We start from the raw sequence: 21,481 nt of genomic DNA, 5'->3' as shown, positions 1-21,481 counted from the left end.
CTGTGTCTCGGTTATCTAATATTATACCCTATCAATAATTGAACAGCTAGAACTGACACAAAGCTGCCTTTCAGCAGGATTTATTTCCTTTTGCAGCAATAAAATCAAACCTTGTGCATTGGCAAAAGAAAGATTGATGAATTATTAGATAGTCTGGTGAATAGTTGGGCTGAATACTTCTTTAATTGCTTTGAGGTGGCGACAGAACAAGCAGGATTGATAGCCAGTGGCTGCGTTATAATATAGGGAGACAAAAGTTATTTTACATAGCTAGGTGAGGTGGGGAGGCCTGGGGTGCACTCAGTGTGAAAAGATCATCCCAAAGGTTTTGAATAGGGTTGAGCTCTATAGCAGGAGATCTTCCACACACCTCCAACCAGGTTCTCAACTGTTTACTGATGGACACAAGTTCAGAACTGTTCATGGTCCCAAGCCAATGTAGCATACCTGTTCATAAGTGTTTGCTTGCATCCTCTCAGGCCACCAGGGGGCGACATACATTTTTAAAACGGAAATGCTAACGGATCATATATATATATATATATATATATATATATATATATGCGTGTGATTATAGTCTTTAAACAATACAGGATTACTGGAGAGTGAGAACTAACATGAGCACTGGAGTGTGTGATTATAAGTAATGATCTTTCTACAGTCATGTGTGGTTATAAAACTAGGAGCTGCTGAGCAACTCATAAAATAGCTCATCATTTGCGATCATCACAGATCCAACACCAGCTTCTCCATGCCAGAGCCTTTAAACACTCAGAGAGGTCCAGTGTCCAAACTACACATGAAGTGGGATCCAATCGGCGCTGGTACGTCTCTAGATGGTTCAGGATGTTTGCAGCATCTACTTCTTTAAAGGTCCACAATCTTCATGAGGTGGGACGTGACTGGGGCTGGAGCAACCTCAGGATGCCTCGGGATGGGGAGAGAACGAGAAGCAGTGGAGAGGAATTAGCGTAGCTGCTGTTCATGATATTAACAGCACAAGTTGATAATGTGCATGTGATCAGATGTTCTGGAGCACAAGGTTATGATGTGAGACGTATGTTATGTGTAGAACTTGATTAAAAGATATGTATTTAATCTGCTCTTAAACTGGGAGAGTGTGTCTGAGCCCCGAACACTGTCAGGAAGACTATTCCAGAGTTTAGGAGCTGAATGTGAGAAAGATCTACTGCCTTTAGTGGAATTTGCTATTCTAGGAACTACTAGAAGTTTTGAGATCTCAGGGAGCGTGACGGATTAAAGCGTTTTAGAAGACTGGAAAGATAATTGGGAGCCAAACCATTTAGTGTTTTGTAAGTGAGAAGCAGTAGTTTGTAGTCGATTTGAAACTTAACAGGAAGCCAGTGTAGGGATGAGAAGATTGGGGTTATGTCATCACATTTTCTCGACCTTGTGAGAACTCTGGCTGCTGCATTCTGGACAAACTGAAGCTTGTTTATTAATGATGCAGGACATCCACCTAGTAATGCATTACTATAGTCTGTTCTGGAGGTCATGAATGCGTGAAGGAGCTTCTCTGCATCAGATATAAACAACATGATTCTTAGCTTAGCAATATTTCTAAGGTGGAAGAAGCTGTAACATGGTTAACATGGTTAATATGATTTTCAAAAGACAAGTTGCTTTCTAAAATAACTTCCAGGTCTTTTACTGTGGAACTAGTAGTTAGAAAACATCCTGCTAAATGCAGGTTGAAATGCTGGAGCTTCTGTGTACTCGTTTTTGGGCCGATGAGCAAAATCTCCGTCTTATCAGAATTTAACAATAGAAAGTTATTGGTCATCCAATTCGAGCCAATTGAGATGTTTCGTCTGGTTTCTATGAGATATGTAGTTGGGTATCATCAGCATAACAGTGGAATCTAATCCCATACCTTCTGATAATATTTCCCAAGGGAAGCATGTGTGTGTGTGTGTGTGTGTGTGTGTGTGTGTGTGTGTGTGTGTGTGTGTGTAAATAGTGACCTTGGCACAATGGACACTTTTTTCCCAGCTCTGACACACTGGTGCTCATGACGTGCCACGTCCATAGAGCTTCCTCTTCCTTCACAATATGCAAACACGTGAATCCTGTGCTCTGTTTGATGTGGCAACACATCCCAGTATCTCCTGGAAACCCGTAGCGAGATCTGAAGTCGACCTGCCAGCTCGCTCTCTTTAGGGGGAAAGTGCTAGCAGGGAGAATTTCTTTGATTTAGGTCCAAAATAATTGCATGGGAATTTGACTGAAAGATGGTTTAGTGCTTCAAGTGAGGACACACAAATATGTGTTAAATATGTGTTTGTATAGCTGTGTTTGGGATTCAGAACAGAGCAGCTGAAGAGTTTTATTGATTTGAATTAATTGAGAGCTCATGCAAACCTTAGATCATATTTGAAATGCTATAATTTAGATTATTAATGTAAAATGCAGGTCTGCTGGAACATCTGGCTGATTGGAACACTTTCAAATGTGTGTGTGTGTGTGTGTGTGTGTGTGTGTGTGTGTGTGTGTGTGTGTGAGTGTAGTTACATTGTTACATTTTGTTTCCACCACCGACAGTTTTTTCACCTTTTATTATGAGTCGGATTAAAAGATGAGTGTATTTTTATGTGTTACATTTGAAGGAGTTTGAGGGATTTTGTTTCATGAGAATAATCATGTAATTAAGATGGAGAAAGTCCAGAGGGTGGAAGTTGTTCACTGTAGCCCTGCTGAGGCTTCGTGCAGGGGCAGGTGAAGGTCCGAGGGGCAGAAACCATTCATTCATCTCGTTCTAAACACAAGATAGTGCCGCTCTTGGAAGCTCTGAAATGTAAATGTCGGAGCTCAGGAATGTGTCGCCATCACCATCATCTTCATCATCTTCAAAACCATCATCCTCATCCTTATCAAAGCATCATGCTGTGTGTGTAGTTACATAGTTACATTGCTGACAATTTTACTAGCTAAACCACAAAACATTAATTTGTCAAAAATGTACACTCCTGAACAATAAAAAAACAAAATCAAAGCAAAAGGAGGCCTAGGAGGACTCAGGAGCGCTTTTTTTAAATTCTTGCTAATTCTTGACAGATGATGTGCTTTTAAGAAAATTTAAAGTGTATATTTTACTCTTTTTTTTGCTCAGGAGTTTACAAATTTACACCTAACTTACATTATCTAGCTTACTAGCAAAATTCTTAATTTTTTTCCCAACTGATTAAATACATGAATAATGTTTAATGATTCTCAATACTTTAGTGGTTGCTCTGATTTTAGAGTTTAACCCGATATGAAAATCTTATTTATTGTATTTAAATAAAATATGTGGGGTGTTTAAGGATTTTCACACAAAACTGAAGGTAATATTTATGCTATAGTTTGAGATGCTCAAACTACGTCCCTCATGGTGACCTTTGGTTTCCCCACTGTTCCATATAGTGTATGAGAGTGTGAAAAAATTGTGAAATGCAATTGACACAGATCTTTTCTCCATTTGTTATTTTTAAGGTGCATGAAATAAAAAATGAAATGCATATTGTAAGTAAAAAAAAAATAATTGAACAGCCCAATTTTTTATTTTGTTTCATTTATTAAGGATTAAGATGGAGTATGGATTTGGATTGTAAATACTGTAATATAAACAATTGGATTATAAACTTCACAATGGATCAGGAACACATGTTGCATGAACAGTTCAACAACGATGGGACTATAATGAATGGACATTGGTTGAGGATGAGGATGGATTCCCTCTTGAGTCTGGTTTCTATCAAGGTTTCTTCCTAATGTTATATCAGGAGGTTTTCTTTGCCAGAGTCGCCGCTCGCTCGCTCATTAGGGACAAACTTACAATTATAAGAAACAAATGTATAGGCACTAAAATTATACATTCTTTTATACAGCTTTATGCCTGCTTTATATCTGTACAGCTGCAAATAAAAACTAATTGAATTGAATTACGTGGCTGTGGAATATTTGGTACCGGGCTCCAAAGAAAGGATCAAAATATTTTATTATATTTTTGCATTGTATTGATTTCCATTGTCTGCATTTGTTTTTCTATGCATTGATCAATTGAGCATCCACAGATTTTGCATTATGGTTATGAGCTTCATTTATATATATATATGAAAATCTAACTTGGAAAAATCTGTGGACGCTCAATTGATCAATGCATAGAAAAACATAGATAGATAGATAGATAGATAGATAGATAGATAGATAGATAGATAGATAGATAGATAGATAGATAGATAGATAGATAGATAGATAGATAGATAGATAGATAGATAGATAGATAGATAGATAGACAGCCATATTCTATGGTGTGGTCTGCTGGTGCAGCAGCATCTCTACTGCAGAAAGGAAGAGACTGGACAAGCTGATCAGGAAGTCCAGCTCAGTCCTGGGGATTCCTCTGGACACTGTACAGGAGGTGGGAGAAAGGAGGATAGTAGTAATACTATCATTGCTGGAGAACGTCTCTCACCCCCTGTATGAAACAGTTTCATCTCTGAGCAGCTCCTTCAGTGACACACTGTTTCATCCTAAATGTCTGAAGGAGCGATACAGAAGGTCGTTTCTCCCTGCTGTTATTAGACTTTACAATCAGACCTGCTCCCAGTGAACCAGTCACCATAATACACACTGTTATTACTGTTTAACTGCAATAATAACAATAACAAAGTATTTTAAACACATGTGCAATAACAATCATTTAAAACCGTGCAATGTTACACCTGTGTGCCATATGTCTGTTAGTGTAACTACTTACTCGGGGTCTCTTTTTTCTTCTTTTGTATTTATACATGGTGTTGTGTATATACTGTATACTACATTATGTCTTATTCTTTTATTTATTTGCATTTCTTTTTCTTTGCTGCTGTAACAGAGAAATTTCCCCACTGTGGGACGAATAAAGGTTGATAGATAGATAGATAGATAGATAGATAGATAGATAGATAGATAGATAGATAGATAGATAGATAGATAGACAGACAGACAGACAGACAGACAGACAGACAGACAGATTTTAGTCTCCGCCTCTTTTGTGTAGCCCCGCCCATTCCGTTAACGAGCTGAGCGCGAGCCCCATGGTTGGTCTCTGCAGCAGCACCGATAAGCCTCACTGAGTCCGCTGTTGGAAGTACAGGCGAGAGGACAAGAAGACAGGAAGAGGACAGGAAGAGGACAGGAAAAGGACAGAAACAGACGGAGGGTAATATTTTAATGCATTTGAATAAGTATCGCTGCAGTCTGCTCGGTCTGCTCGCTATGTTCCTGGTTTCCGTGTGATTAGACACATGACGTGTTTATGTTTATGACGAGCTGCGAAATAGGGAAGAGAACGTGTTCACGTGTCAACATCCAAGAAGCCTCCGTAGATACTTTCCAGATTTAAAATGTACGATATTGAGAATATCACGCCGTCCTGCTGTGCTCTTTCACTGCCTGGGGGTTCTGTTCGGAGCCGGTGTGAGGTGCAGACGGATTTCCGCTACGCAGCTTCTGAGCTTGTTTGTGCGAACCCACATCACGTGATTGAGCCATGAACCCGAGAATGAACTCCATTCATTGATGAATTAAAAAGAATTTGAGATGCAGGATGTATACTGCTGATCTTGCTTTTTCTTCTGCTCCTCCTGATCTTGATCTTTATCCTGATCCTGATCCTGCATTATGAAACATGTGGAGTGTTGAAATGTTGAAGTCAGGCTGAAATGAGAAGTGTTCCAGAACCCAGGAGTCAGTAAAGCTTCTTCTCCACCCTGAAAGATCTAAAAGTTCAATGATCTTTTCCAGGTTGAGAAACTGCACTTGATATTATGAAATAGTACGCAGTTATAAGCCAGTTATAAGCTGTAGAGGCAAACATCTCACGTGAACGTACTCCAGTAATCGTATGGAAATTATTCTGGAAATAATTTCACTTGATGGGAGGAGTCATTCATATTTTTTTAGGAAATAATTCAAATTCAATATCTGGGTCATTTATGAAACATTTTATCTAATTGCTCAAACAAATTTCTGAAATTTAGTTGTGCAATCTCGCAGTCATGCAAAACCTGACTTGCTAGAAAATTTTACTAACGAAACATTAAGATAAAATGAATTGCATGATGATTACAAGCAGTAAAATCATCAATGAGACATCAGTGTCCTAATAGTGTAATAACCAGTGTATCTCATTCAGACTTGCTGTCGTCTTAGACGCTAATTCACAAAACTGTACTTAAAAAAACAACAACAAAAAAACAGCAAATTTTACAAAACAACTATCCTAACAAACTACAGTAAATTACAGACTTTACCATACAAGCAAATGTAACTAATCCTTAGAAAATGTAATTAGCACGCAAAACTACCAAACCAATTCACAAAAAAACGTCATAGCAAATTTTACTAGCTACAGCACATTACATTACATTAAATTACCACCTAATTTACTGCCTGTTACTACAAATATAACATTCGTAAATGCCCATATTTTAATTTCATGCACATTTTGAAAGCAGTTGATCTTTATTATGAAACAATATGAAGTAAAAGAGGTTTGAGGTTATAACAAGTACTTTGCAAGTCAAAATTTATATTTCATAAGTAAAATGTTTTTCTTGTACAGGTTTTAATTTTGAATAGCATGCTGCTATTTCATGAAAATTCAATGTTAGTTTATGGTATATTTTAGCACAATAGCTATATTAATTATATTGTCATACACTATATAGTAGTATTGGGAACCTCCTTTCCAGCCATATGTGATTTTTTTTCTCAAACTGTTACCAAAAGGTTGGATGGACACAATTGTAAAGGACGTCTTTGGATGTGGTGCATGACATTTTCCCTTCACTTGAACTAGGAGACCCAGTGCACAAAGCCAGCTCTATGAAGATATGGTTTACATGGGTTTAAGTGGAAGATCCCCAGCTATAGAACTCTTGATTCAACCCTACTGAACATCTTTTTTGATGAATGTGAAAGCTGACTGCACCCCAGGCCTCCTCACCTTCTCACCTACATCAGGATCTGACTTTACTAACACCCTTGTAGCTAAATGAATCTTTACAAATCTCCACAAAATCTAGTAGAACATCTTCCCAGAAGAGTGGAGGCTATTATACCAGCACACTGGGACGAAATGTGGAATATGGCATGTATCTAATTACTGTTGAATTGGTTTGTAGTTACATGAGAGAAATCTGTATACGCCTGAACCTGCTGCAGGTTTTTAATGCGTTTAAACAGACGTTCGCTATGATTTGTGTGAGGCATTGCCTGAAGCGATGGGAATTCCTCCTCAGCTGGCTTCACAAGAATGAAGTAAGGGCTTAGAAGGTGCCAAAAATAGAGCTATAGTGAGATGATTTTTTTCTCCCATTTTTACAGGATGTCTCAAGAGCAGAAGGCCGTGGAGCGTGCCAGGAAAGCCTTTCAAACCGGCCGCACCAAACCGCTAGAGTACCGCATCACCCAGCTGAAGAACCTCCAGCGCCTTTTTGTGGAGAGGCAGAAGGAAATCGCAGATGCTCTCAAGAAGGACCTCAACAAGGTGCCATTTAGCTGTTGTCAATCTCAAAAATCTCTTTTTGAATCTCTCTTTTATATTCACATTTCACAACACTGCATCTACAAAAACATGCGTTTCACTATTACAAAAAAAAAACATTTGGTCACCTTATCAGTGAACATTAAAGTATCTTCTTTAGCATTTCCTTAGAATTAACAAATACACAAAATTGTACAAATGTGGTAAAACATCAATGCTGAAGACATCGACAACTTCGTCAGTAACATTATCCTGATTGAATTATCATGTATTATGCTAGAATAAATACAAACTTTTCTATTATAATACATTTTAAAGAATAAAACCTGTACTCTCAAAGTGACCTTTTTGGTCAGTACAACTGAAAAAAGTAGAAAAATAATAAGATAACTCTTTTTTCACCTTCATGTGATCAGCAACCAGTTCAGCTGATGCAACTTCCTGTTGAACATGTGACATACTTTTCATCGAAGTGAATGGAATAGTTGTGAATGTTCTTCCTAAATCCCTAATGGATGAAAGTTTCAAGCATGAGAATCCCACATGAATGCAAAACATACAGGTTATAAGAGAATGATATAAGTGAATGATTAGATAATAGTGTAGTTATATATTTAGATGTTTTATTGGATTTATCTAAAAAGGCGCATGGATATGAAAGAAATCGAATGTTAAAAGTTGTAAAATATATTTTAGCTTGATTAACTTGGAAATGAATACGAACTATATAATCCATTTAACTACATCATTTACAATTCCTAACTAGCTAAATCCTTCGTAACAAACTAAATTACAAACTTGGACTTGCTAGCAAATTTCACAAGCTAATATACCAGCCTTGACTAGCTATGTACATAACAAGCTCATTTTCAAGACACAACTTGCCTTAAACGTTTAGAACCAGTCCGTGTTTGTCACATAAACATCACAGCACCATGAAATTCGTTTTTTTCACATATCCCAAAAAACAGGGTCAGCCAGGATACTCCCCTGAGGGTGAAGAGTCTTGTACTAGGGCCCAACAGTAGCAACAGTAGCTGCCGCTAATAAAAAAAAAAAAAAAAAGAATCTAGCAAATTAATTTAAATGACATACATAACTAGTTAACTAATCTAACAAACTAATTTACAAGATATTACGAGCTAATCAATGTACTAGATAATTAAAAAAATGTAGCTAAATTGAAATTGTGTGGTAATTTAACAAACTAGTTTATAAATATTAACTTGGTATTTTGAATACTTCATTTACATAACATTCTTGTTTACATTCCCAGCTAATATAAATGTTACCACATAAATAAAGTAATAAATAAGTACTCATAGTTCTAATTTAACACAAAATTGTACGTTTATGTGTCATTATTAAATCATAAATTTTTTGCTGAACTTGAACAACTACATTGCGCAGTATACATTCAACACAATTCAATACACTGTCTGTTATGGGGAAATGCTAGCGACCATGGTTAAGGCTCTGGGTTACTGATCACAAGGTTGAGGGTTCAAGCCCCAGTACTACCAAGCTTAGACCTCTTAGGCTCCTTAAACAAAGCCCTTAACCCTCTGACCCCAGATTCTCAACCTTAGTGGAATATGATATAAGAAAGAATCTCACTGTGCTGTAATGTACATGTATCTGTTTATCTATAACTTAATCTACCACTCCCAATCCCAACCATCGGGTCGCAACCCAATAGTAGACGTTCTGGGGAAATACCCATAGATATGGTCGTTTATTGTGCATTTTGTTATCATCATTTCGACACTTCTCACGTGTGCTAATTATTAACATGAGTGTTTCACAAATCTCTTTGAAAGTATCTTTACTGGAGGAGGTCAGAAAAGAACAGGTGATGGTGATAATGCAAAGCGAGACATCCACTGAAAAGGGAAAAAGGAAAGCAGCCTGCAAAATGCAAATATGACTCATATCTGAAATACGGTTGCGTTTCTACGGCAGGTCACGTGCTCCAAACCCCAAGTGTGTAATAAGTAGAGATCGAGATTAGATTCGCTAATGAGTCTGCAGTTTGACTGTGACTGAACTGCAGTGTACTGTATAAATAAATATATAAATATATAAATATGAGTCAGACGTTTTAGAACATCCTTATTTTTCACCTCCTACTTCAAGATGATGAGCCAAAACATACCTCCAGGCAGAGTTTGAACTATTTTAGTAGAAAAGGAACAAGACAGTACAACATTAAATTATGTTCAAAAAAAATGAGCCAGTTCGTAATAATATTTCCAAAGTGAAACGGGTCCGTGATGTACGAAATGTTGAAGACCTCTGGCTATATAAAACTGTTTGCCCTGTGATTTCTGTCATTTTGAGGAATTTGATCTAATATTCAGCTCGACTGTTTCTGTTGGCAGAGTGAGTTCGGCACTCCGCTCTACGAGACCCTGGGTCTGGAGGGAGAGATCAACATGGCCATCAGCAAGCTAGCTGAGTGGGCCATGCCAAGGCCTGTGACTAAAAACCTGCTGACCATATCAGATCAGGTCTACATTCAACCTGAGCCACTGGGAGTGGTGCTCATTATCGGGGCCTGGAATTACCCCTGGGCCGTCACCATCCAACCACTGATCGGAGCCATCGCTGCAGGTGCCCTATCAGCAGACACAAAACTCACAACGTTCTTTATAAAACACAACAGAATCTTGAAATCTGATTCCATTCAGCACAAACTGCTGCCTCTAACAATGCTAATGTTCAAAGGGACCAATCAGAATGCGCCTCTTACAAAATGGCCTTTTGTGGCCGAGTCAAAAGAACATAAGTCCTTCAGGGCTATAAAGGGACATTGGCATCTCGTGTAAGGTCGTTTAAAGGTCAGGCACATTAATATATATGAAATAGAAAGACTTCACTATAATACTGGAGCTAACAGATGTTAGTGTACTATTCAGTGTGTGGCCATAGATGAGCTCATATATTGAATATATTTATAATACATTGTGCTCCAGAACACTCACATAGCCTGTAAACACACTCGTGATGTGTCTCTAATACACTGTTGCTTGGTTTGTTGCCACCCTTTGCAAACAAAACTCTCCTCACTGTGCCAGTAATAAGTACTATAATAAGGACACTCTAAAAATAAATAAGCTTTAATAAATGTTTGTTTGTATGTTCGAAAATTGTTTTCAGAATTTGGAAAATTAATTATAATAATAATTATAATAATAATATAAAATGATTATAATGATTTTTATTGCAATAATAATTATAATAATAATAACAATAATTTTATTATTGTTATTATTATTATTACAATAATACAGACCTATTTGGTAATAAAGAATTTGTCAATACAACATATTATTAATGTCATTTATAATAATAATTAGAGCTGCAGATATCGATTATTCTATCGATTAGTCCATCGAATAATTGAGTAATGAGATAAGTACATTTTCTTAATTACAGAGCAATACTAAATTTAGTAAGAAATAAAGACGGGTCTCTTAAAATGAACAAGTCATTTGTTTCCTTTTTAGAAAAAGTTTTATTTTTCTTGCTAAAATTGCTATTTGTGAAAACTAAACCCATTTAGTGCATTTAATTGCCATATTCATCTAAATGGAAATACAAATATAAATATGAAAATCATAAATAAAAATATAAAAATCAATCTAAAATTTAATTATATTATATATATATATAAGTAAACACACTTTATGTTTTAATTTCAAATGACCCCTTTCCACAACAACAATAATAATAATACACCTTGTTTGGTATTTTGAAATCATGGTCATAGAAAATTAGATTATAATAATTGGATTATAATTTTATTTAGAAATAATATAAAATATTATTAATAATAATAATAATAATAATAATAGCTATTATATTTCCAAATTTTTGTAAATTTAAATATTATCAATAATATTAATAACCATCAGATATGACAATGATAATAATTATAATAATTACATGGTCATTTAATATCTTTTATAGTGCTTTAAAAAAATTAATTATAACAATAATAATAATAATAATACCGCCACCTACTGGCTCATCTAAGAATTTACGCATTAAGCATTTATAGTCTGAATGCTTTTTGTGTTAAAAGAAATTTTGGTGCAAAAAATGAATAAAAAATATATTTGCTGAGTGGAAGATTTTATCGTCCCACTGATGCAGTAATTCTCTGTGCAGGAGTTCATTTGCTCTTTCTTGTACTTTAGCCCAGTCTTGTGTTTGCTAATAGATCAGAGTACATGTCATGTTTCCTCCCTCCTGTTATCATTCAGGTGAAAGGTAGATGCAACGATCTTCTAGTTGCATGCAAGGTTGCAGCGTTATCGAGCCTTCAGAGCGAACTCAGGCGGGGTCTGAACTCTGACATGAACTTTCACTGAGCAGCCAGTTTCTGTAGCATCCATCACAATAAGAGCACTGCATGAAACCTCACTGCAGGGGGGGTTTGTGTGGGAAATTAGCACACGTGAGATGGAGTTCAGCAACTGAAATGCCAATTCATGATTCTTACAATCAGTGTTTTTTTATTTCATGAAGCACTTTCAAGTTATTTTCAAATTGAAAAACCTGTTTGATGTTTTTTTAAGGTAATGCTGTTGTCATTAAGCCATCAGAAGTGTGTGTCCACACCTCCAAAGTGATGGAGAATCTTCTGCCATTGTACATCGACAAGGTTTGAAAGAAATGTTACAACCTCTCTAATACAAAATCTGTGTTTCAGACCTTTTAGAGGGAAAACTGATGCTGTAGTTGTTAGATTAAAGGTTTTCTGATAACATGGAGCGAATCTTTGGACATTTTGGACAATTCATTTATTATAATTTGTTTTGTTTTTTTTTCCTTTTAAAAGTGGAATAAGAAAAATAAATAAATAAAAACTTTTTTTCATGCAATTGCAATTTTTTAGTGCGTATGCAGTCTGTATCTTTTTTCTGTGCCCATGTTAAAAGGATATATTGCGTTAACAGATAAATAGTATTTAATAGTAGAGGCAGATTGATTATTCGGTTGTGCAGATTAATCAGCGCCAGTAGTTGATTGCTGGAGCTATAGGCTATTGGTAAAAATCTATACCGATATAGTCCGCTGTCATTATGACATTATGCCCCTAGAGGTGAGTCACTGACACTGCAGGCTGTTTGTTTTTACGTGTGACTGTTCGATGCACAGAGAGAGCGCTATATTATATTTATTATTTATAGATTTATTTTCATTAAGCACATTTTCATGATTAAGTACTTTTTTATATAAAGTTTAGTACTATTTTCCATGGAGTGTTTGTCTGTTTTTTTGTCCAGTATTAATTTTTAAAAAACAGTTGATAAATCGATTATCGGCAGGTACGATCCAACCTAACTATCAGTATCGGTGAAATCCACTATCAGTCGACATCTAGTTAATAGGAACAGTTCTTCTGATGTGTAGGTTTCACATAATACTTTTTCTGGGTATTTCAGGAGATGTTTCCGGTGGTTACCGGTGGAGTAGCAGAGACTCAGGAGCTGCTGAAGCAGAGATTCGATCACATCTTCTACACCGGTAACTGCGCGGTGGGCAAACTGATCATGGAGGCAGGCGCTAAACACTTGACCCCTGTTACTCTGGAGCTGGGTGGAAAGAGTCCTTGCTACATCGATAAGAACTGCGACATTTCCATTGCCTGTCGGTGAGTCCAAGCATAAAGGTATTGCTACCTTGTTCTAAATCTATAGTTCGCCTGCTTCCTAAACAGGAAGTAAACGATTTTTACACTTTCACAGACGTATTGCTTGGGGAAAGTACACAAACTGTGGTCAAACCTGCATCGCACCTGATTACATTCTCTGTGACCCGAGCATCCAGGACAGAGTTATAGAAGAGATAAAGAAGAACGTAAAGGTAAGCTTACAATTAATCCACCTTCGAGTAACCATAGTGCTCCGTCCTTAATGGCTTTGGAAAGTCTTTATTTTTAACTCTGATAAAAGCATCTCGACGATGTCCAGTCTAATACGTCCGTTGTGGAAACCTGATAATGTTACAGAAGTGCGTCGCTTATGATATAAATAAATCCGGTACACCATACAATCAGCAGTCATGCAGTTCTGAACATCAGAACCTCATGAATAAATCGAATGAGACACGTCTGACAGAGCTGTGTGCACAAAGGCATTTTGGATGAGAAAGCAAGAGATAAAAAAGAAGATGTTTTTATACAAACCAAGTGTTATATCATATATACAACTAAGCAGTTGAAAGTTATTATATTTTTTATAATATACTCCACAATATTCAGTCATTCAGCATACAACCATTTTACATTTCCAACGTCTTCCCATATCCCCCAATTAAACCAATAAAAACATATTAAGCTCGGTACGATCAGGCATAACTTTATGACCACCGACAGGTAAAGTGAATAACATGGATGATCTCTTCATCATGGAACATTTTAGTGGGTGGATATATTTATTAGACAGCATGTGAACAATTTGTACTCAAAGTTGATGTTAGAAGCAGGAAAAATTGCCAAATTGTGACGTCTAGACGTCTGGGTCAGAGCGTCTCTGAAACTGTATCTCTTCTGGGATGTTCCTGGTCTGCAGTGGTCAGTATCTATCAAAAGTGCTCCAAGGAAGGAACAGTGGTGAATGTTTTGAGGGTTATGAGGGTCATGTGCGGCCGAGGCTTATTAATGCACGTGAGGAGCGAAGGCTGGTCCGTGTGGTCCGAGCCAAGAGACGAGCTCCTGTAGCTCAAACTGCTGAAGAAGTTCATGCTGTTAATGTTCGTGTCAGGACTGTTTTGTGAAGCAAAGGGGGACCAACACAATATAAAGCAGGTGGCCATTATGTCACGCCTGATTGGTGTATTTGATGCAGTATTTATTATATTTATTGCTTCATGCACGGTGCCCTGTTATGGAGGCGTGTCAAAGATCATACGAGAGCATTGAGAATTCATTCACACACATCGCACTTGACCTCAGAAACATGCACGTCACTGGATTTGTGGACGCCTTTATGTTTTTTTTTGTTGTTGTTCTTTCAAGGACTTCTACACAGAAGATCCCAAAAGCTGCACGGACTACGGACGCATCATCAACCAGCGCCATTTCAAGAGAGTGATGGCGTTGATGGAGGACAGCGTTGTGGCTATAGGAGGAGAAAATAATGAATCCGAGTGCTACATCGGTAAACGCATAGTGTATTCGTTTTGGAATGGTGCAACAGGAGAATGGTAACTTCTTTATGGCCACACTGGTTCAAAACCCAATTTTTTCTTTAAGCTTGTACTTTTGCTCACAGCTCCAACGGTTTTGAGAGACGTGAAGCCCGAGGCAAAGGTCATGCAGGAAGAGATCTTTGGACCCCTTCTGCCTATCCTGAGTGTTGGCAGTGTGGACGAGGCTATCGACTTTATCAACCAGAGAGAGAAACCTCTGGCCCTCTATGTCTTCAGCTCAGACAACAAGGTAGATACAGTACTACGACATGTGTGCAATATGAGACACTTTATGCATTCAGCAGTCACCAGGTGGCACTGTGGTATACATTTTATTGTTGTAAAAATTCGAGGGGAAATTTGAGGTGTTTCAATCAGCGCTTGTTTAGGAGGACGTCTGGGTGAGGGTTGAGTGTTTTTAAATATTAGTAACAATTCATGAAGACTGGAGCTGTAATGTTTAAGTACTTCAGACCTAATGAAATCTACTAACACCTGTATAAAGCCACACCCCCAGAATACACCAGCTGAGGGCAGTTAGATGGGTGTAGATGTTAAAGCTCTCATGAGTTTTTCAGCTGACAGTCAATACTGATGTTGGCTAGACGCCTAGTTGGTTGCCTAGTTGATTGCTGGAATTGTCCGCTGTACATTGTCATTACGACAGCGGCCTCTAGAGGCAAATATTCATATTTATTTTGTTTATCTAATTTTTATGATTCAGTACTGATTTTTTATTTTTGGAATAAAGTCCAGTACTATTTTACATGGAGTGTTTTTTTGTTGTTTTTTTAATCAGATGATTAATCGGTTATCGGCAAGTATGAGACAACCTAGCGTATGACAACCTAGCGTTTGATATTGGTAAAATCCACTATCAGTTGACCTCTAACTGTAGTTATGCTGCGTTCTTCGGAGGAACTACATATACACACAGCTTGTGACCTTCTTTTTTAACTAGTCACATAAAACAATCACCAGGTATCATTTTAGGGAATTTCAAAATGATCGATTGTTCTCTTTTCCCTGCTGTAGCTCATCAAGCGTATGATCTCAGAGACATCCAGCGGAGGCGTCTTGGCCAATGACTGCTTGGTCCACTTCTCCGTCAGCTCTCTGCCGTTCGGTGGTGTTGGTAAGCAGACACGCAGATTTCACGCAGTCCCAGCATTCCTCAGTGTTATTCATCCGTCATTACTTGACTGTATTTCAGTCCAGAGATTTTATTACTAGAAAGCATTTCAGAGACTCTCATGGTGGCATCATTTTTGTGGAGCACTGAAACTGAGAAATACTGAGCTGAGATATTTATGTCATATAAGTTTTTTTGCATTTTTTGAGTTTTGAGATTTTTTTTTATATAGTTTTTATGTCAGGTATATGAACTCTGGAAGATGACTATGACTGGCTCAATGCTTAAATCCTGGACACTTTAACATTTTCACAATATCTATAGGAATTTAAATATTTGTATTCAGCGATTTTCAGAGACATTGTTTTTAGAGTAGGTTGAGGTTTAAAACAAAGAGTTTGTCGCCCCCTGCAGGCAACAGCGGGATGGGCTGCTACCACGGCAAGTTTACCTTTGATCAGCTGAGTCACCTGCGAGGCTGCCTCATCAAGCAGCTGAAGATGGAAGGAGTGAACAATATGCGCTACCCGCCACACACAGCCAAGAAACTGGACTGGGCTCGCTTCTTCATTCTCAAACAGGTGGAGATGGGCAAGCTGGCTCGCATGGCCGTAATGGCTCTGCTGGTCGTTGCTGCTGCCGTGATGATTCAGGTAAAAAAAAAACATCTGAGATGAGATGAATCTGACACATGGGCAAAGTGTGATAGGCAACATTAATATGAATGACTGATAAACTCTTTTCCTCTTTATAGAGATTTCTCTTTGACTGAGAGAAGACAGCTATCGCCATGAATTTATCTCTGGTTCTGAGTAAAGCAACCGGGATGGTTTCTTATACCGGCTGCTTCTTGCCTTAAATCACCTCAGTGCTGCATCTAATGAAGGATCCAAATTCCAGTCTGACGTTAATATTAATGCTACGCTAATCTGTGATGCACTCTCTTACATCAGATTGGCCTGACTGAAGTCTATAGTCATTTATTTCATTTTTTATTCAGGACGATTTTTATGAAGGAAAATAAATCATTTCACGTTTAGCACGTAGTACCGTTAGTGTGGAAACAGGGCTTTGTAACGTTCACAAGCAATGTATTGTGTTCTTTTCTTTGCATGAAAAAGATTGGAGGAAACATCTGACAATTATGCTTTAGAGTTAGGAGAAGAAACCCAACACGGTCCAGTTAAGGTTTTTTCTTTGGTGTCTTCGATGCCATTAAACACTGAGGTGCAGCACCAGTGTGTGTATGACCCATGGAAAGCTGCTAAACCATGAAGACATCTTGGACATTTAGAGCATTATGACAAATACATTTCATAAAAACTATTATAATTCAGCATCATGATTGCAGGTCCTTTACCACTCATTTCTTGATGATACAAATCATTTTTGCGGAAATAATTCCAGAAATGTACCTCAGATCCATTAGCCAGGAGATGTAGTCTCAAAAGTCCACATGAATGCACTCTGTTCTGACCTCATGTCTAAGGAAATGAACTAACTATCAAGCGCTTGAGTAATTTAACTGTACTTTAGTCCATGAGGACTGGAACTGACTTCCAACGAAGGATTAACTACTTTATTGAAACACTTGATTTCTGGTCAGTAAAAATGTACTACTGGGTGAAAATGCATTATTAATATTTGTGAAGAAACATGTTATATCTCATTGGTCCACCATTTCATTTTTTTTTTTCTCGAATGTAATGTCTCTGTTGAATATTAATGGAAATAATAAGTGGATCCATTTAAAGAATTCATTTTCTTACCTGTCAAATAAATTCACTTTTACAGAAATTAAATGGAGAAAATTGTCCTATTTTGTTATACACCCAAAACAGTATATTATACCATATAACCATATTTTACATTTACATTTGTGGCATTTAGCAGACGCTGATATCCAGAGCAAAGTGCAAAAGTGTTTTAAAGTCTTCAGTAAGAGTTTCCATTCACACACACACACACACACACACACACGCATACAGTATTTTTCGGACTATAAGCCGCTACTTTTTCCCCACGTTTTGAACCCCGCGGCTTAAACAACGAAGCGGCTTATTTATGAATTTTTCCTGGGTTTTTCCCGGTTTCACAAACTTCAAGCCAAAAAACTGAACCCCATAACATTAGACTAACGAAATTTCCGAACGGAAATGAAAAAAATGCACCTCACCTGTGTTCTGAGCTGCACGGCATCAGGAGAAAACCCTTTTTTTTTAATGCACGATGATGCCAAAAGATAAACTCCTGAGAGAAATAGTTGTGAAAGGAAGGAGGAAGACAGTGAACAATGACGTTCTTGGTCGGCTACTGTTTAGATACAAGCCGTTGTAACGCGTTGAGTCTGGGTGAAGGGAGAGCTCGCTAACTCCAGTTACAACAGAAATCATATAAGCACAGACAGGTTTCCAAAACTCGTGCTTTTTTATTTTTCTTGGCAACAGCGTTACGGGTTAGTCAAAGAAACTTAGAAATGAGCATCAGAAAATAATAAGGACATAATCCTCGTCTTGAACACACGCAGTAATAGCGGAAAAATGCAGTGCCAGGCTAATCCCAAAATACCGCTATGCTCCTAAAGGAAGCGCAACATATTTCACCCGTTACACCGTGTGTAATGTGTCTTTCGTTAAAACCTGTGTAAAGTTCATTAGTGTAGACATGACAAATGTTGATATTTGACAGATATACTGTATATTCTGTTGATCTGCTTTTTAGATATGAAGTAATTGCATTTCAGTGTACTCACTGCTTCATCTCGCTATTATTGGACCCTGTGTTTAAATATTGGGACTGTAACAAACAATTGGGGCAGGAATCACGCTGCCCCAATGCTTAATAAGCTATGAACAAATTTCAGTCTTGGAGGAGCAGCAGGAAATTGAATAACAGCGCTGACAGTTTTATTTTATAGAAAATATTTAGGATGAACCCTGAACACATTTGTACAAGCAATTCATACGTGTAAGTGCAGACACTTATATTGTAAATGGAGTTTGTGGAGTGGATAATGTCGGGAGATCAGAAATGCGTGGTCACCACAATGACCTAGTTAAGAGAAAGAAAAAAAGCGCTCTCTTTTCCAATGGCTGATCGTTTCCTTGGTCTTTTGTGAAGGGTTTTTTAGTTTTGGCAAATCAGCTGAGAAACTCAAACGGCGGTATGATGAATGACTGAAAATTTGTAGAGTGTATTGTAGAAAATCGAGTAATTTAACGTAATCACAAAATTGTAGCCTAGGGCATAAAGCAAATGTGATAAAAGTCCCACAACTTACATTATTGTAGTATATGATTAATATAGTTGGCTCAGTGGTTCAGACTGTTGGACTTCTGATTGTAAGGTCATGAGTTCAATCTCAAAATCGCGAAGCTGCTACAGATGTAAATGTAATGCGTTTTCTGTATTCGATCTTAGCTATGGAACGCTTATTTATTTTTTCTTAATTAATACAATTTTTTTAATGATGGAAGCTCAGTTGAAGGAAAAAAAACTTCACCAGAAAAACACTCATGCATCATCTGTATGCTCTTTACTTTGTTTGTTGTCTTGGACTGCACCTAAACCTGTCTTTCCACTACGAACTATATGTCATCTGAAAAATACCATCTCATGTGACATTTAAATACCACCGCAGTGAGTTTTCATTGCTCAACAAACAGTTTTCATCTGTGTGGGCTGTCTAAACTGGGTTACTTTTACTCTTTAAATCAGAGGTGCAACAGGCTGAACCAAGGCTACAATTAAACCACGTTCTCCACGGCAGGAATTTGTAAGTTAAACAGGCTCTGCAAGCTGGAACATGTTTCGATGAAACCAACAAATCAAAGGTAGAACAGCTGAAGCTTCTAGGATGTCAGGCGTCCGTGCTTTGGCCCAAATAGCTGTGTAAACTGTTGAGTCAGTACACTTCGGTCGTGACTCAGGTGTAGGCTGATCCAAAGGTTTCTCAACGTTTCTAAGCGATTTCATTTCAAAGGAAATGTTTTGTCTAAAGGGAAAATGCGTTCAGAATGAAACTACGCTCTTAATAATGACTTACACATTCAGGAAAAAACATTATGAAAATAAACGTTTGGTTTCCACATCACTGTTGGGCAGAAAGGAATATATACAGTTCACATATTATTCCAAACCATCTAAAGACGTACCAGCGCCAATTGGATCCCACTGCATGTGGAGTTTGGATACTGGACCTCCATGGGTGTTTAAAGGCACTGGCATGGAGAAGCTGGTGTTGGATCTTTGATAATCGCAAATGTTGAGCTATTTTATGAGTAGCTCCTGGTTTCATAATCTCAAATGATCTGTATAAGACTGTAGACAGGACGTTACTCATAATCTTACATTCCAGTGCTCATGTTAGTTCTCAAGCTCCAGTGTTCTGTATCGTCTAAAGATTTATAATCATACTCTTGATATCACCCAAATGAAGTTGGATTCCTCTTATGAGTCTGGTTCTTCTCAAGGTTTCTTCCTCATAACATCTAAGGGAGTTTTTCCTTGCCACAGTCGCCACGGCTGCTCATCAGGTATTAATCATTCACATTAACTCTTAAAATTCTGTAAAGCTGCTATGAGACAATGTCTGTTGTGAAAAGTGCAATAGAAATAAACGACTTGACCTTTTAAAAGTACATTTTTCATTTATTCAATCCATATTTCCGGGTAAAGGATATGCAATTCTATGAAACAGATTGATGCAGGAAAAAGTCAAAACTGGTGTTATGTTCTTTTAAATGAAATAGATCCTCATGTTCTTTATATTACATCATTCAAGGTGGAAACCTCAACTAGTATTGTGCTCAACATCAAACAAGAACCCAGAGATGATTAAAACAGAAGAAAATGTGACGTTTTAGCTATTTTCTATTACTATTCTCATCAGGATTAATACTGTATATTCCAGTAAAGTCTTATCATTAGATTGAAAATACACGCACACACACACACACACACACACACACACACACACACACACACAGTTACTTAAGTTGAACTGTTGTCTTTCACACTCTCTCACAGTTGTTTGTGTGAGAAAGACAACAGTTCTACTTAAACACACACACCCACATACATAAACAATAGTTTTTAAGTTGAACTGTTGTCTTTCACACACACACACACACACACACACACACACACACACACACAGTTGTTTAAGTTGAACTGTTGTCTTTCTCTCTCTCTCACACACACACACACACACACACACACACACACACACACACTCTCTCTCATACAGTTGTTTAAGTTGAACTGTTGTCTTTCTCTCTCTCACACACACACACACACATACACACACACACTCTCTCTCTCTCTCTCACACACACACACACACACACACACACACACACACACTCTCATACAGTTGTTTAAGTTGAACTGTTGTCTTTCTCTCTCACACACACACACACACACACACACACACACACACACACTCTCTCTCTCTCTCTCTCTCACACACACACACACACACACACACACACAGTTGTTTAAGTTGAACTGTTGTCTTTCACACACACACACACACACACACACACACACACACACGGAGAGTGTTGTTTTTCAGTAAAAAAAAAAAATACATAAAAATAAAAACAGGGTAGCTCCGC

General features: G+C 37.6%; 1 protein-coding gene across 2 annotated transcripts; it reads left to right on the top strand.

Annotated features, from left to right (window-relative positions):
- Positions 1–5,055: 5,055 nt before the first annotated feature.
- On the top strand, positions 5,056–17,665 carry aldh3a2b (aldehyde dehydrogenase 3 family, member A2b). 2 transcript variants are annotated; one of them, XM_046868535.1, is made up of 11 exons: positions 5,056–5,203; positions 7,372–7,534; positions 9,913–10,144; positions 12,115–12,200; positions 12,985–13,193; positions 13,288–13,405; positions 14,559–14,700; positions 14,815–14,981; positions 15,767–15,866; positions 16,278–16,516; positions 16,618–17,665. In XM_046868535.1, exons 2-11 carry the CDS (start codon positions 7,373–7,375, stop codon positions 16,633–16,635), a joined length of 1,473 nt encoding a protein of 490 aa, XP_046724491.1. In that variant the 5' UTR covers positions 5,056–5,203; position 7,372; the 3' UTR covers positions 16,636–17,665. The 2 variants fall into 2 exon arrangements, with proteins under 2 accessions (XP_046724491.1, XP_046724490.1); XM_046868534.1 differs by lacking the exon at positions 16,618–17,665 and having other exon boundaries at positions 16,278–16,555.
- The last annotated feature ends 3,816 nt before the right edge of the window (positions 17,666–21,481 follow it).

This window comes from Silurus meridionalis, chromosome 15 (assembly GCF_014805685.1).
Source record: "Silurus meridionalis isolate SWU-2019-XX chromosome 15, ASM1480568v1, whole genome shotgun sequence".
NCBI classification, from domain to species: domain Eukaryota; kingdom Metazoa; phylum Chordata; class Actinopteri; order Siluriformes; family Siluridae; genus Silurus; species Silurus meridionalis.
The sequence above is the reverse complement of the archived record's forward strand: the minus strand, read 5'-3'. Positions and strand labels throughout refer to the sequence as shown.